Source organism: Gracilinanus agilis, chromosome 2 (genome assembly GCF_016433145.1).
Source record: "Gracilinanus agilis isolate LMUSP501 chromosome 2, AgileGrace, whole genome shotgun sequence".
In the NCBI taxonomy this organism is placed as follows: Eukaryota; Metazoa; Chordata; class Mammalia; order Didelphimorphia; family Didelphidae; genus Gracilinanus; species Gracilinanus agilis.
Window position 1 is genome coordinate 626,112,136 of NC_058131.1, and position 16,463 is coordinate 626,128,598.

At 36.5% G+C, this 16,463-nt stretch overlaps 1 protein-coding gene across 11 annotated transcripts in view; it reads right to left on the reverse strand.

Annotated features, from left to right (window-relative positions):
* Positions 1 to 200: 200 nt before the first annotated feature.
* ABLIM1 (actin binding LIM protein 1) overlaps positions 201 to 16,463 on the reverse strand; it is a 268,909-nt gene continuing 252,646 nt past the window's right edge. For all 11 annotated transcript variants that reach the window (XM_044665602.1, XM_044665611.1, XM_044665607.1 and 8 more), the window contains 6 exons: positions 12,152 to 12,213; positions 11,091 to 11,151; positions 10,059 to 10,066; positions 8,843 to 8,917; positions 7,135 to 7,215; positions 201 to 5,315 (listed from right to left, as the gene is read on the reverse strand). In XM_044665602.1, coding sequence (XP_044521537.1) covers positions 5,202 to 5,315; positions 7,135 to 7,215; positions 8,843 to 8,917; positions 10,059 to 10,066; positions 11,091 to 11,151; positions 12,152 to 12,213 — 401 coding nt within the window. In that variant the 3' untranslated portion in view covers positions 201 to 5,201. The remainder of the gene's footprint in view (positions 5,316 to 7,134; positions 7,216 to 8,842; positions 8,918 to 10,058; positions 10,067 to 11,090; positions 11,152 to 12,151; positions 12,214 to 16,463) is intronic.

Here is a 16,463-nt window from a genome sequence, read left to right on the forward strand (position 1 = left end):
TTCACAGGAGACACAACACACATTTTTTCTTTCTTTTCTTTCTTTCTTTCTCTTTTTCAAAAGGAAGTCTTCCAAATATTTGTTTGAATATTTTTGGAAGCAAAGAAGGGGGAATGGGAAGAAAAATTCCTTTAATCTTTTTAAAAAAGAAAACCAGAGTAAAAGTGATTTTAAGGGCTATCATGCACAGATTTGTCAGCAACTCACAGAAATCACGCACATTACTGGACAAGTATGTTAAGAATAACAAATTCATTTCCATGGGTAGAACAATGTTTAAATATATCCTTTTGCCTTGCTCCCTGGAGTTAAATAAAAATTATAATGATTAGAGGGACTGCAATCATTTTGAATACCAGCTTTTAAAATAGATAACGACAGTTCATCAACAGGAGTTGTGGGAGACATGTTAGGGAACAATGCATTCTAATGGTAACCATTATCACCCAAAGATCTGAAGCATCTTAAAATAAGTATTTGAGTTGAATTTAGAACTGCACATATATTAGTTATCTTAGAGAGTATTTCTATATAAATCTGTTTGCTGAATTTATCATAAATTAAACTGGGACAAATTAAAATTCAAACTATAGTCAAGAATGATTCTTGGTGTTACCCATTGCCTCCTTGATAGTATCTGAGAAAGCAATGATTGTACACCCCCCAAACAAGCAATCTTTATTTAATACAAGATTTTCAGTAGCTCTTATTGTGAGTAGAATTACTCTGACTGAAATATTTTTTCTCTGTATTAATAATACAAACTATTATTATTATTACTATATTAGAAATGTTTTTGTAAGAGAACACTAATGATTTCCCAGCAGTGAGAAGCATCTGGTTCCTTAAAATAAAATGTCCATTTCATCAGAAAGAACTACATTGTGGTTTTGTTGTTTTTTTTTAATGTATGGGAAAAAACAGAGAGCAAAGGCAACATCCAGGCATCGGATACGCAGGAAAAGCAAATGGGTACAGAGTAAACAAGCACTGATGAGAAAGAGTAGGTGATTTGTAAAAATCGATTTGTCCAAGACATATTTTGCATGGGGGGCACAGATAGGTCGGTGACATAAGACTGATTTTCCTTTCAGCATCCTTCTTGCCGATCAGGAAAATGTTTACAAAAGCATATAGCCTGGAAGAGTTGCCTGCTGTTCTCCTTTTTTAAATGACGTTAAGGTGTTGTCTCAAACAGGTTTTAGAAAGATCTATCTAATCAAAAGTGACCTAAAATTTTCAAACTTGCAAAAGCGTTAACTGTATCCAAGAGAAGCAATTCTTTAGAAAAAGTATTTGCTTCAAAGTGTCATGAAATCAGATTAAGGATTTATAAATATTACCAGCTCATCTGCCAGAAATTGCTGGTAAAGACGACCAACCTCACCAGCTGGAGGGGTGAGAGCAGTCCCAAGAGAATGGCCACGGCTTCTCTATCAGAAGAAGATCAATTGGAAGCATATTTTCTTCTGACGGAAGGTGACCAGGGGAAAACGCAGATGCAGAATTACTTCTTGCGCCTTATTCAGCACTGTGCCTTGGATGCTTTGAGAAAAAAGGTGATTCAACAGAGCTCATTGCAAAAAACATATTAAGAGCACTTCAAAACTAGTCCCAAGCTTTAAAAAAAAGAGAGAGATCTATTGCTGCAGTCTTCTAATGTTCTTCAAATCGCTGTGATCTGTTTTAAAGGACACCGTCGGCAAGGAAGACAAAGTCTTACTTTGAACCTCCTTAAGTTCATTAAAGTTTAGTTAGTGATTCGCTTCTAAAGTAAACCTCTCTTTGCATATTAGATGCATTCCTGAAAAGGTGCAAGTCAATCAGATGGTCATAAACCTAAGAATACTTTGAAAATAAACCGAGGACAGTTGATAATTAAATTCATCTAATATTAAGCTTTTTTTTTTTTTTTGTAAAGTGAATTTTTACTCCTGATTTAAATATCATATAAATAGTGTCTTAGGTAATACAGGGTTTGCTTTTAACATGGTCCAGCTGCACCCTATCGAGTGACCTGGGTGCGTCTCCAAGGTGTGCATGCTAGGCTGATTTTAATGAACCTGACAAGTCCACGTGTATGATTTGGCAGTTACCTAAACTAGACCAGCCGATTCCCCAACCTAGAGTAATGGTACGATAGCCCTAGCCTACGATGCATTCTATTGTCATGAGTGTTCAGGTTTCTAAGTCTTTCACTCATCAAAGTGTAGTCTTGTCTACAGACGGGAGGCTCATGAGTTCTTTGGCAGGTAATTTTGGTGTGTGCGTATTGGGAGTTGGGGAGGTCCTTCTGCTCTAATTAGTAGTATTAGCAGCAAATGAATGAGATGGAAAATGACTTTTTAGGTCTGGATGGAAGATCTACTTAAAATAAAACCCCTTACAGTGGCAATATCATTTAGGATTCAGAAGATGGGGCTTGAGATGACTTGGGTTCTTGTCTTAGCTCTCCCATTAAAGGTTGTCTGATATTGGACAAGTCATATAACCTTTCAGGGGTCCCAGTCTCTAATCTAAACAACAAAGGGCTTGAACTAGATGTTAGGTACTTTTCTGCTACATTTTGTGTTTTTCTGACTAAGAATCCAATCACATCTTCCCCACCTGGCCCGAAGAATGAGATTTTTGGTCATTTAACTGTATCTATGTTTACCAGGTACCTTAATTTTTCTTTTTTTTTTAATGCACTAATATCTGATGTGCAAGTAAATTTTTGGGTTAAGTGGATGACTACAAAATGATTAAGAGCCACTGTTTTCTTCCATTAGATGAAAAAAAAATTGGGGAGCCAAAGGGTTGGAATTTTACTCCAGTAGGTTTTCTCTTTTATTTTGTGAATAAACTTTGGGAATACAGCCCTCCTATTAAAACAAGCCTTATAGAACTATGAAAGGGCACAAACACTGGATAGCTTGCTTTGCCAGAAAAGATCACCAGACATAAAAGAATAAAAAAGGATTTGGCAAGGGTGGCAGCCACAGGAGAGTTCAGAGAGATGACAGAACAGCAATAGACACTCTCACCATAGTGGATAATGAAGCAACTAATGCTTCAAGGGACAAAAATGAAGGCAGAAGTTTGGTTTAGGGTCAAGCAAAGCTTTCATCTTCTCAAAAATAACCCAGTATGCCTAGCACAGGAACAGTTTGTTACATGATTTAGTAGATCTAAGATACACACACTCACACATATAGATATATAGATAGACACATATGTAGACAGTCATTGAACATTCACTCCATGGGTCTGAAGGTACAATAAAATTAGATGGCTTCAACTAGATTAGTAAATAAAAAGACTACTATACATGGATTCTACTCTCTACTATAGCACCTAGTACATTTAAGTGTGTTGTACCCACATAGCATTTCTCCTTGTATCTCTACATACTATGCCCATTTGGAAAACAAGCCTAGTTGTTTCCATCATTAGCTGCCAGACAGACAGCTAATCTTATTTATCCCTGTCAAGAGTAGAATCTCCAATCTCTCACCATAAATGGAACTCTTGCAGATCAACTCAAATACCTTCTCCTTTGGTTTCTTTAGGGACCTATGAAGTTATGTTTTGATTCTTGCACCGGTGGTTCTAGGGGAGCCCCGTGGTAAGGAGCCACATATATTGAATGACTCTTGTTTATTGTGAGGCGAACAGATAGACTGAGTTCTATTTAAGTGTAAGGGGGGGATCCCTGGATTCCCATTTTAGGAACCATACATGTATATCTCCTCTTACAAGACTTTGGACCTTAAGGGGAAATGGCTTGATCTGTCAAGTCACAATGTTAACTTAATTCTTTGCTCTGTAGTCAGAATTTGGGAGTTGCTCAAAGCAAGAAATGGGTAATTATATCAGTGCATTGTTGTTGTACATATATATATTTTCATATATATGTACATATATATATCCCATCTCACTTTTCACTAGGGGACAGAAGAGTAGAAGAAAATAACCTGATCCTTCCACAGAAATGACTTGCCCCTTGCATATTTCACTGACATATTCTTCTTCAAAAACTAGAGCATTTATGCGGTAATGAGATTTTTGAAGCCCATGATTCAAAAATTATTCTGAGTCATTTTTGTCCACAAATCATGAAGTCTCAAAAGAATGAGGCACAAAGGAAAGCCAACTTCCTCTTTCTCACCTTCAACTTGAGTAAATTCCAAACAACTGCAAAGATGAAAGAGAGAAAAATAGAGCCTTTCTTAGCCTACGGTTGAAATGACCTTCAGTGTGATATGATATAGAACGTGTCACACGGATAGATGATGACAGGCTAGCACATTGGCATTGGCAGAAGAACATGACGTGTTATCTTCTATAACATGGTGTGCTTCCTGGGGAAACTTGGTGGTGTGTGTCCCCAAAGAGCATGCAACCCAGGTCAATCTAAAGGAGAGCTTTCCCTCCTCTCTTTTTGCAAGCTGGGTTCAGATTTGCTACTTGCCTTTGCTGGGTAGGTTAAGCTGAAGCCAAGTTATCTGAAGCAAAAAAAAAAAAAAGTGAGGAGAGAGAAATATTCTTTACAAAAGCGCAAAAATTCACCAACCACATCCTAGCAAATGTGTACAGCAGAGAGTGAGGAACACATTTAACGTCATTCCACTGGTAAGCAGCCCAGTGGAGCATTTTCCTCAGGTGCCTGCCTCTCTGATTTCTCCTACGGCTACAGAATGGGCAGTTTTAAATGAGGCCAATTAAGAAACATTTGTGCAATATGACTAATGTTACCATATGGATATGTTACACAGGTTTTTTTTTTCCTTCTTCACCACAGTACTGTAATATATATAATCATTTTTTTGGAGTTATTAAAACTACTTTTTTCCCCATTCAGCATCTTAAGGGCACTTCCTGGCTTGACCAATAGTCTGTTGTATTATTTTTTACAACAGTTAAAGGGAAACAAATAAGAAAGTGGCTCAAATCATGTACAGAAGATAATGTAAAAAGATCACACATGAAAACTACTGTCAAGTTTTGGAACATATAAAGTTCCACCCCATTGCTTCTTGGCAAGTGTTGCTGTTGGTGGGCCAATGGTTAGATCACGGGTGCCTCAATCAGATTTTTCCCTTTTTGTTGTTGCTGTGGAGAAGTAGTTTGTAAGTTCTCCAATCAAACATGGCCATTATATAATACTATATCTTATGCATCATCCTCATCAACATTTCAAATTGTCGGGCAGATGTGACTTAGAAGAGTTTTGCTTTTTTCTTCATGTCGTTGCGTCTCCAAAGAGGTAACTTGTCAAACTCCTGTATTGACATCCCAAATATTTCTCGAAACACTTCAGGTGCTAAATGGCGCTGGACGGGAGAGAAATGAACAAAGGTCAGTTCTGGATGACCCTGAATGCTCAAATAAGAGTCTGAGGCTGGCATCCCCTCCTCTGTCACCAAAGAGTATTCCAGTGGCTTGGCAGTGTTATTATACATGGATACACTTTTATTTTACTCCTTGCTCATATCATGTTTTCTTATTAAGTCTGATTTTTTGCCCCTACCTGTCAATTAGATATTCTGCATAAAAATAGCTAGCAAGGTATTCATGAAAATTAGAATGATACTAACTCCAAGGAGCTGATACCAAGGTTCACTAAGCCGATAGCACTATGGCTTTATTTTCTGATCTGGTATTTCTAATGCCCGGTATACCACATGGCACAGAGTAGGCACATTAGAAGTACTTGTTTATCAACTGCCCCCTTTCTGGGTTGACAGTTCTGCTTTACACAGGTGACTGCCCCTGGGTAGAGAAAAGTTGCAAAACTTTCCTGCCAACATACAAAGCTTTTCTTGATTGAAACCAGTCATTTGGAAAAACACAAAAAGCTGCCAAGGGCACAAAAGCCCAAACTATACTTTAACATGGAATGCAGAGACTTCCATAGAGTAAAGAAGCATGCCCTAACATTCCCAGGGTGGCAAACAGTTTCTCCCTTTCCATACTCAATATAATTTTGAGCTCATCTTAACATCTGAGCTGCTATTGCCTTATATGACTACAACAATACATGAATTAAGATTTCCACATCTTTCAAAAGGACATTATTTTTATCTTCTGGGTCTGAATTTCAAATGAGAATAATTTGTTTTAAATCATCTATAATTCCCATTTAAAAACCAGGCCAAATTAACTCCTGAGTAATTTTTATTTACTGAATAGACACCCCATTCTGTTGCACTAGGCACAGTTGGGTTGTGTTTAATAATAATAATAAAAATTATAAACAATGGACAATTCGATACAGCTTTAAAGGTTGTAAAAAAGCAGTGTGGAATAGTGGAGAGAGCGGACCTCAAAGCCTAGACAACCTGGTTTTAAGTCTCACCTCCAATACTTACTGCTTGTGTGACCCTACAAAGTCACTTAACTTCTGAGTATTAGAGGTGACTCTGTAGGACTATAGGTTTCATGTATATATTTATTATATGGGCTTTGCCATCCTACTCTGCCCCCACACAGGTTGTGGAGCAGAACAAGAGGGAAAAAATTTCTGATAATTAAAAAAAATTTAACAATAATTATAATTAAAAAAACTTTTGGAGAAGTTACTAACCTGAATTGGTAGAAAAAGTTCCCTATATTGAAGAAATCACAGATCTAGTCCCTTTAAAGTTTACAAAGAGCTTTAAACAAATTTCTTCAGTGCATCAGGCATTAGGGTACAGGTTTTTTACCTCCATTATCATCATCCACCCTTTATGGTCTCCTCTCAGAGTCACATTTTAGCTGTTTTGGACTTTGTGCTTTAGAATTATGTTTGTGTCTATACCTTTCTGGCAAAAGTGACAGTCAGTTGGCCCAATGAAGTCTAAAGAGCTCAAAGACTGCCTGGATTTTATAGCCACATATATCGTGTACAAAGCTGTCAGGAGAGTTCTTTGTGGGATTTCAGTAGGCACTTTCCATAGAAATCTCTGATGAGAAATAAGAGTTTCCTTCCAAGTTAACTCTTAGGATTGTCTACAAATCATTAGGTACTTTCCCCTCTCCCATCCCATATTTTACTGAATAGATGTTTTTTAGGATGGGAAGTAATGGGAGGGAGGGGAAGAAAGAAGGGGAATAAGCAGTAAAAAAAAAAAAAAAAATCAACACTAGCAGGGAAAAATCTGTTCTTACCTCAAGCCTGGTTCTGTCTACATCTCTTAGTATTTTATTCCGCCCTCTGTTGGTCACCATGAGCATTTCATATGGGAAAATCTGTTAATAGTGGAGTATTGAAAAAGAAGTTTAAATTTTATAGTAAATGCCTTGCTAGGTATATGTTCTCTCTCCCCAATATCTGAACAGTGTGCCCCTATTTTCAACCCATGAAGCATCTTTTCCGCACTAGGGGATTAGTAATTAGGTTATTGATATATTTGTTAATGAAATCTTGGTCAGCATAATTGATCTCATGCAAGTATATTGGAGCAGGCTTTCTCCTCCTCCATCCAAATGCAACAGGTCAGCTTCACCACAGTCTTACATACTATGTTCAGAACTTTTAGAAATGGACCACAGCAGAGTCGGTATTTTCATAATGTTTGTACAATTAAAGGTAGGTGGCAAGGCTCGATGCCAATGAGCTTTGTAGCTTTTAAACCCCCCGAATCATTTAAATGTTAGTCTTACTTCTTATTTCTCTCTTCAGTAAGAAGATTCATTAGATCAGATGCAGAAGTAGATACTTGAAACATTAAAAATGATTTCATTCTTTTGTGAAGGACTGAACCTTTGTTTTCATGGCATAAACTCGGAACATTTGGAATGGCATGAGAACACCTGGTCACAACTTAACGCAGTGAAGGAAGATTTAGGTAAATTCAACAGTGTAGGAAAAGAAAAGTTAAAATCTGAATTTGATAATGCATAAAAGGGTAGATGCAATATCTCAGTACTTAGCCTCTGCCTTTCATTTTGGGAAGGATTAATTCAGAATCTTTTGGAGTTAGTCAATCAATCAGCCAGCACTTAAAGTGCTTACCATGTGCCAAGTACTGAACTATACTTTCCAAGCCTGCCAATCAAAAATAAGCATTCGACCACATTTATTGTGATTTCTCTCATCTTAAAAATAGTTCTCCTCTCCTGAATTGCTGATAGGGCTGTGGTAGGAGGGGCTAAAAAACACCCCCAAACCAAACCAACCATAATTTTTTACCTGCATCCTGAGTTTTTGCCATTCTGGAAAATGATGCTTGTTTAGGGGAAATTGTAGCTATTCTTAGCTATGCCTGAAGAGGGATTTTTTTTCAAAGATGGAATTTCCTAGATACTGTTTCTCCTTGCCCTAGGCTAGAGATACAATGCTTGCCATACTGGTATTTCAAGGTAACAATAGCATCTGCTCTCTCAAGTCAGATCTTTTATTTTCTCACATAGGATTTTACAGAAAAATGACTGATTCTGATCGATTCAGAAGAGCAGGTCAGCACAACTGTTTACCAAACAAATGCTGTTTCTTAGGTAGTAGCACCATTAGCGTGTAACCCACAGCCCAGTGAGTTCCCTAAAAACATATGGCAAATGCTTAAAATTGTTATTTAGGTAGAACCAAATCTGTAAATGAGTGTGTAACTTTTTCACTATTTTAAAAACACATAATACTTATTAAGTGAGTAGCAAGATGTTCAAAGATAAATGAGAGCTGGCTCTTCCTGCCAAGGGATTTAAAATCTAGTTTAATATGGTTTGGGGATAAACCCCATTCAAAAATAAAGTGTGGGGTACAGAGTAGATTTTGTGGATGGCAGTGAGAAAGAAGATTAGAATGCTTAAGTTTGTTTTTTTTATAGCAACTAAATTCTCACTGTGTCAAAGGAAAGTCCATGATATCTGCATTTACCTTTGGCTCCAACATGTTAGGCATGGACACACCTCTGTCCATTCGCATTCCAGGTACATGGCCATCAGGGAGGGTCTATATCAGATATAGAGGTAAAAGATGATACACAGAGTGGGAAAAGCATGCAAGGAACAGTGAAAACAGAAGAGTTTTACTTCTGAAGTTCTCTCTCTCAGGCATAAAACCTCACTGCCAATTATACAAATAAAATCTCAGCTGCCATTAAAAAAAATTGACTATGAGTATGTCTCTTCCATTTTTCTGTTTATATGCCAACCAAGAGTATCCCAAAGGCCCTGACTTTAAGGGTATCTCTTTTCAAGAAACCAGGTCTAATTCTCTTATTAATTATGCATTGACAAGGTCTAAATTACATAAAGGAGGAACTAGAAACCATCTCATGCTTCCATGAGAATCATACCTTTACCGATCTCCTATCAATGAGTATAAAATATATGAAGACCTACAAAATTTTAGACCTGTGAATTATGACCTATTAGGGCCATAGATTTAGAACTGAAAGAGACATTTGAGGTCTCTGAGTCCAACTCTCTAGTTTTACAAATTTGGAAATTGAGGTTTAGAGAGGTTAAGTAACCTGTGCAAGGCCATACAGTTAGTATCTGTAGTGGGATTTGAATCCATGTCTTCCTGACTCGAAGTTCAGTGATTTATTTACTATATAACTGCTCCTGGATGGCATCATTCAAGGGTTTATTTTGTGGACAAAAGAATGAGTTATGTCTAGTTTTATAGATAGACGTGAATGGAGAAAGGCTGAAAATTTATCAGATAAAAAGGGTCACAGAATTTAAGAAATGGAAGTTGTTCTGAATTTCTCTTTTAGTTGGGCCTAGGCAATGGAAGGGAAGCCCAGGAGCTCTAAGCTCAGATGCCAAGTCATCTATATCACCAAAAGAAAAAAAGATGTTAGATACTCATTGCTTAAATAGTTTAAGAGGGGACTTTCCAAAGGAAGAGACATGTAAGCCTTACTTTACTCTGTCTGATAGGTGACTCATCACCTAGACAGACGATAGCATCAGATACAACTAACTCTTGCCAATACAAACTGAAGATTAGGCTCAAACACATAGATGAATAGAAAACAACATTTCATTAACAAAAATCATTCCATGGAGGACCATTTCACAATTGAATAGGAAGATGGCTGATGTGTTTATGTTGTCAAAGTGGAAGAAAAAGCACACTCTACCTGGAAATCTGGAAAAGAAAAGGAAATATCATTAGAATCAGAACATAAAAATATGAACTCATCAAGAGAAAGAACATATTTCATTCTAAATTCTAACAAATTGGTTTTCATCTCCTGGCATCATTACATTATTCTTTGGGATTTCTGCATTATTAATTTTCCCAGCTCACAAAAAGATTTTATATATATATATATATATATATATATATGTATATATATATATATTATTGTTGCTATGCTGACTAATTATTGTTTTTGAAATCTGCCCTAAGCAGAAAACACCTCAGTACACACATATGATGTATATTATTTTAAATCCAAACTAAAGAAATTGATAAAAAAAATCATGCCTTAGAACATCAGCCAAATCCAAAATAACAGTTTTTATTCTCTTTCAATCAATTTTATACATGTATAAATTGTTTTTTTAATATGTAATATGACATGTGCTGCTAGGTGGCACAGTAGATAAGAGTGCCAGGCCTAGAGTTAGGAAGACTTCTCTCCTGAGTTCAAATCTAGCCTCAGACACTAGCTGTGTGACTCTGGGAAAGTCACTTAACTCTGCCTCAGTTTCCTCATCTGTAAAAAGAGCTGGAGAAGGAAAAAGCAAACTATTTTAGTATATTTGCTAAGAAAACTTCAAATGGGGTTATAGGATCAGACATAGATAAACATGATTATGTACACACATATATATTATGTATATATGTATAAAAGATATATTTTGAACTTGTCCTATGATTTCATTCATATGGGAAATTTCTGATGAGGAGACTCCCTTTAGCAATGTAGATGGCACTGTCTACAACTTATAGTCTCAGAGAAGGGGGTCTCTGAGAAGTTAAGTGACTAGTCTAGGTCAAGAGTTGAATTCATCTTTCTGACTCCAAGCTCAGCTTACTATGTACTGTGCCATATTGCCTCTTTACAGAAAAACTTTATATTCCATTCACTATTCTCTATCATGGGAAAAAGTATGAATGACAGCTATTCGCAGACACCAGAAAATATTGAGGTAGGAAGGCTTACCTCGAATCCCACCACTGACATCACCATAGCTATTGTATTGGGCAAAATCTGTAGAAACAGGCTGTAATAGGGAAAAATGCATTTTGTGAGAAAACATCTTATGGTAACCATATCTGAGAAAGATGGGAAAAGAGAATGAATTCAAAAGAATTCCTTACAAAGTAAGACTGTCTTCATTTATCTAATCACCTTCCTCTCCCAATATTTTGAAATCTTTTTGACTTTAATAAATAATCTAACTATTCTGTTAGAGGCTTGCTAAAATGAGTAGCTGTTGAGCACAAGTTAAAAATCCTTTTTTCTGACTTATTCCCTCAATGGGAACTGTTTATGCATGTATGTTTTGCTTGTGTCAGGAAAATGTAATAACATTATTTCTTTTTCCTTTGTTTAGGACTTGTTTCCTAATTACAAAAAATGTTTGATTTCTTCTTTTTACATAGAACTGCCTATTGAAGTCTAATGTCATTTTATCTTTCTTCCTCAGTAATGAGATTTCTACAGGTCTTACATTCAAAGTAGATATACCAGGCATTCAACATGGTAACAATTTAAAAATTATGTAGTGTTTACAACAATGACAATGAAAATCATACCAAAAAGGCAGCTGGACAACAACTAATGGTAATGACTAGTTTCATCATTATGGAGGACAGATGACTCAACCCAACTCTCTACTCTTAGTTCAGAGGTAGGGCTTAGGTGTGGAAGGTTGCATATTCTATCAGACCCAGTCACAAAATCAAGTGGTTTTCTTTTTGTTGTTATTGTTGTCATAAGGGAAGTTTCAGTGTGTATATGAGGGGAAGTGGTATAAAAAAAGATAATGAAAATTTTAAATTATTTCTCATCTCTCACAAAGTTAACATGTACTCAAACAATACTATATAGTAAATTAAAAAATTTTAAAAGGCAAGACTGTTGTTTTGTTTTTGTCTCCCTAAAACCTACTGACATATAGGTACTTAATAAATTGTTGTACTGAACAGATCTGAATATCAGCTTTCAAGACAAGGAATATTTTAAGGCTATCTTCGTAAAGCTACAGAAATCTTACTTACCCGATGAAGGCCATTTCTCCCATAACCAGGGAGGGAGGAGGTTTTGGATGAAGCATGTGGAGCTAAATGGGGGTGGGGGAGAGAAAAATGAAAAATTTTAGGAAACTGAAGAGTTTTCAGGTAGAAAAAATCTGGTAGAAAATTTAGGGAGTTCCAAACAATTATATCTGAGTGGAGAAATAAATGACATTTAGACCAACTGTCTACCAAACATGGTAAAAAAATGGTGAATGTTAACAGTAAAGTCTCTGAGCAGGGAAAAAAAGAGAGGTACTCACACCTCAATGGAGAAGCAGGGCTCTTGGCTAAGTTCCCCTCCCCATAGATATTCCTTTCAAGTTGAATGGATGTTGATCTCATTAGTCTTCAAAAGTTCTACTAGTCAATCATGGTGTATCACTTGGGAAGCTCCAATCCAGAACACATTCATTTACATTTTTAAAAACTCATATCTTCCATCTTGCAATCAATATTACGGATTAGTTCCAAGGCAGAAGAGTTGAAAAGGCTAGGCAACTGGGGTTAAATGACTTGCCCAGGGTCATACAGCTAGGAAGTATTTAAGGTCAGATTTGAATCCAAGTCCTTCCAACTCTAGGCCTGGCTCTTAAGATACTGAGCTGCCTACCTTCCCCTCATCCATGTATTTTTGAGAACAGCTATCACTTGTTTACCAAAAGTTAATGATAAATAACTCAACATTTGGAGGAACACATATAAAAGATGACAGAATTAGAAAGAAATGTGTTTTTCTTTTTAAGGTAGAGACATAACTGAATCAATAAAGAGTGCAATTTTCTGCTAAATAGTCTGACTATAAAGATCAATTGAGTGACACTTCCAGACAGAGTTTTCAGTTGATGCCCTGCAAAAGCAAAAAGTTAAAGAGAAAGTGATATATAAAAGCATTCATGTTTTTAAAATGAAAGGTAGAAGAGCAGGGACTCAACCTCAGCCTTAAAAAAATTACTTAAAATATTTTGATAACCGTTTTTCAATATTCTGTAATCACATTTATTTTATGTTGAGAAGGTGTCCATAGGTTTCACCAGACTGCCAAAAGAATTCATGACACAAAAGGGAAAAGAAACTCTGGGATCTAAGGTTTCTTCCAGAAGGTACATTTGATGACATTCTGTTTTAATAGCCAGGGATTCTGGTGTCCTATCCAAGAGTGGTTGCTACCCAAACTCCTTAATATATCAACATAATGGGAAATATGTATTGCATCACTCTCTCCTTTATGGGCTCTGTTGGCAACATATGGCTGTCTTTAACTGCCCTTTCTATTTCTCAAGAAGGGGACGCTTTACCAAAAATGCAGGCAGTTATTTTTTCTGTGTGGTATGATAGTGAAATTTCAAAATGTGCATTTTTTGAATCAGAGACAGTTTGTCAAAAAATATATCCTGCATAGGAACTGTTTCTGGATAAAAGACTAGGTCCAGAATTGAACTGAAGGAGGTATTAGACTGGATGACATTTGGAAAGACTGGAAAAATTTCAATTATACCTGAGTTACTCCGTGCTATAAAATCCATCTTTTTAAAAGACAGTCAATATGACATTCACATTTTGATGTTATAAAGGCTCTGATTCACAGAACATCAAAACCTTAGAATATTAACAATTATATGAGACCTAAAGAGCAATAGAAACTCCCATTGTGGGTGTAAGAAGTAGGCTGTCGCATGTTCCCAATTACGATGTGTAAGAGGAGTCATAATCGAGTGCTGGAAAAGAAGGTAGGCCAGTCATACTGCAAAATTGAGAAAGAAAGTTTGTCAGTCAACATATATTTATTAAGTGCCTACTATATAGTAGGCATTGTGTTAAGTGCTAGGGATACAAAGAATGATAAAATAGAATCTCTGCCCTCAGAGTTCACAGTATAATGGGAAAGATAATATGCAGATAACCACGTATGAACAAGCTAGATACAAGATAAAAAGAAGTAATTACAGGTGGAAGATACTAGAAGGAAAAGGGTTTGGGGCAGACAGTATGAAAGTTGCCCTGATATACACAAAACTTCATTTATTTATCTATTTTTTTTAAAGAACCCTTACCTTCTGTCTTGGAGTCAATATTGTGTATTGGCTCCAAAGCAGAAGAGTGGTAAGGGTAGGCAAGGGGGGTCAAGTGACTTGCCCAGGGTCACACAGCTGGGAAGTGTCTGAGGCCAGATTTGAACCTAGGACCTCCCATCTCTAGACTTGGCTTTCAATCCACTGAGCTACCCAGCTGCCCCCTACACAAAACTTTAAAAGAAAAAAAAAGAGAACAGTCTCTAGCATGTTGAGTAGATAGTCTCTAGAGGAGATAAACAAAAACTGCAAAGAATAAAAAGGTGTGGAGAATTTGTGATTTGTATGATTATAGTGAGTAACCATAATAAAGAGATAACAGATCCACAGATGTACTCAGTAATCAGATTTGTGTTTGAATTTGTGATTTGCCATTTACTAGTTTTTTGAAGTGAAATAGATCACGTAATCTTTCTGAATCCCTACGTCTAAAATAAAGAGGCAGGAGAACCCCAGGGCTCACTGTTTGCCCTTATAATATTTAACATTTCTATGAATGACTTGAATAAAGACATAGAAAAGATGGATATCAAATTTGCCGATGGTACAAAGCTAGAAGGAGTCATGGCCCAGTTGGTATCCAAAAGGACCAGTTTAGAACTATGAACTTAATATATAAAAGATGAACTATAACAGTGATAAAAGTGTATTATTATCAAGGAATGGCACAAGGAAAGCCATGGAAGAGAAAAATGCAGGATTGGATTGAGGGACAGAAAATCTGATTTTGACGGGATTTTTAGAGTGCATAGAGGGCACTCATATTAGATAAGGCTGGAAAGGCAACACTGTTTTTAATTACTTCTTTCTTGATTATCTAGTCTGTTCTACTCATAAACTTTTCATATTGTTTTTCTAAACTAGTACCAAAATGTTTTGATGATATTGCTTTACATTTTGAAATCTGATAAAGCTATGCCCCCTTCATTTGTTCTTTTTCTCATTATTTCTCTTGACATCTACAACCATTTGTTTCTCCAAATGAATTTAGCTACTTTGCCTACTTCCATAATGATAATAAAAAGTTGCTAACATTTATACGGTGCTTTAAAATTGTAATTTCATTGATCCTTACAAAGGTGAGAAGTAGGCACCATTATTATGCACATTTTAGTGATGAGAAAAATGTGTCTGAAAAAGGTTACTTGTCTGTTGTAGCACAGTTTAGTTATGTACAGAGGCAGCAGTTGAGCTCAGATTTTCTTCAAGTCCAACACTCTCCAAGGCAGTCAGTAAGTCAGTCAAGAAATGTTTGTTAAGTGCCTCCTTTGGGCCAAACCCTAGGTATACAAAGGAAGGCAAAAGACAGTTCTTGCCCTGAAGGAGCTTATAGTCAAATGGTAGAGAGAGCAAATAAACAACCATATGTAAACAAGCTATCTATGGAGCAAATGGAAGATCTTCAGCAGAGGAAAGATACTAGAGGAGAGACCAGGAAAGACTTTTTTGCAGAAGGTGGGGTATTATCTGGGGACCAAAGGAAGCCAAGAAAAGACAGGAGGAACAGATATGGAGAGACAAGGTCTTCTTTAAGAAATTGCAAGGAAGCCAGTGTCACTTGATTGCAGATTCTGTTGGGAAGCATAAAATTAAGAAGACTGGAAAGGTGAGGGATGGGACAGATTATAAAGGGCTTTACATGCTTAACAAAGGATTTTATATATTAGGCTGGAGGAAAAAGGGAGCCATTTGAACTTATTGGGTTAGAGGAGTGACACAGTCAGACATGCTTTAAGAAAATCACTTTGAAAGATAGTAGAAGATAGAAAGGAGTATGGAGAGACTGGCAGAGAGACCCGCCAGCAGGCTATGGTAAGAATTCTGGTGTGAGTCGAAGAGGGCCTGCCCCAAAGTAGTGGCAACGTCAGAGGAGAAAAGGAAGCATATGTTAGAGATATCATGGAGGTAAAAGCAACAGGCCTTGGCAACATAAAGGATATGGGGAGTGAGAAGTTGAGGATCATGTGTACTTGCCCATAAAATATCCTCTTGGTGGTTTGATTGGTTTAGCAAAAGACATTTTATGCATTTTGTAGTTATTCTGAACAGAATTTCTTTAATTATTGTTTCTTTTTGGTTTGTGTTAGTAGTCTGTCAATAAATACTTAATAAGCACCTACTATGTGTGTGACAATAAGCAAAGTGCTGGAGATATAAAAACAGGCAAAAAATAGTCCCTATCCTGAAGTAGCTCTCACAACAAGCAAACAACTATCTGCAAATAA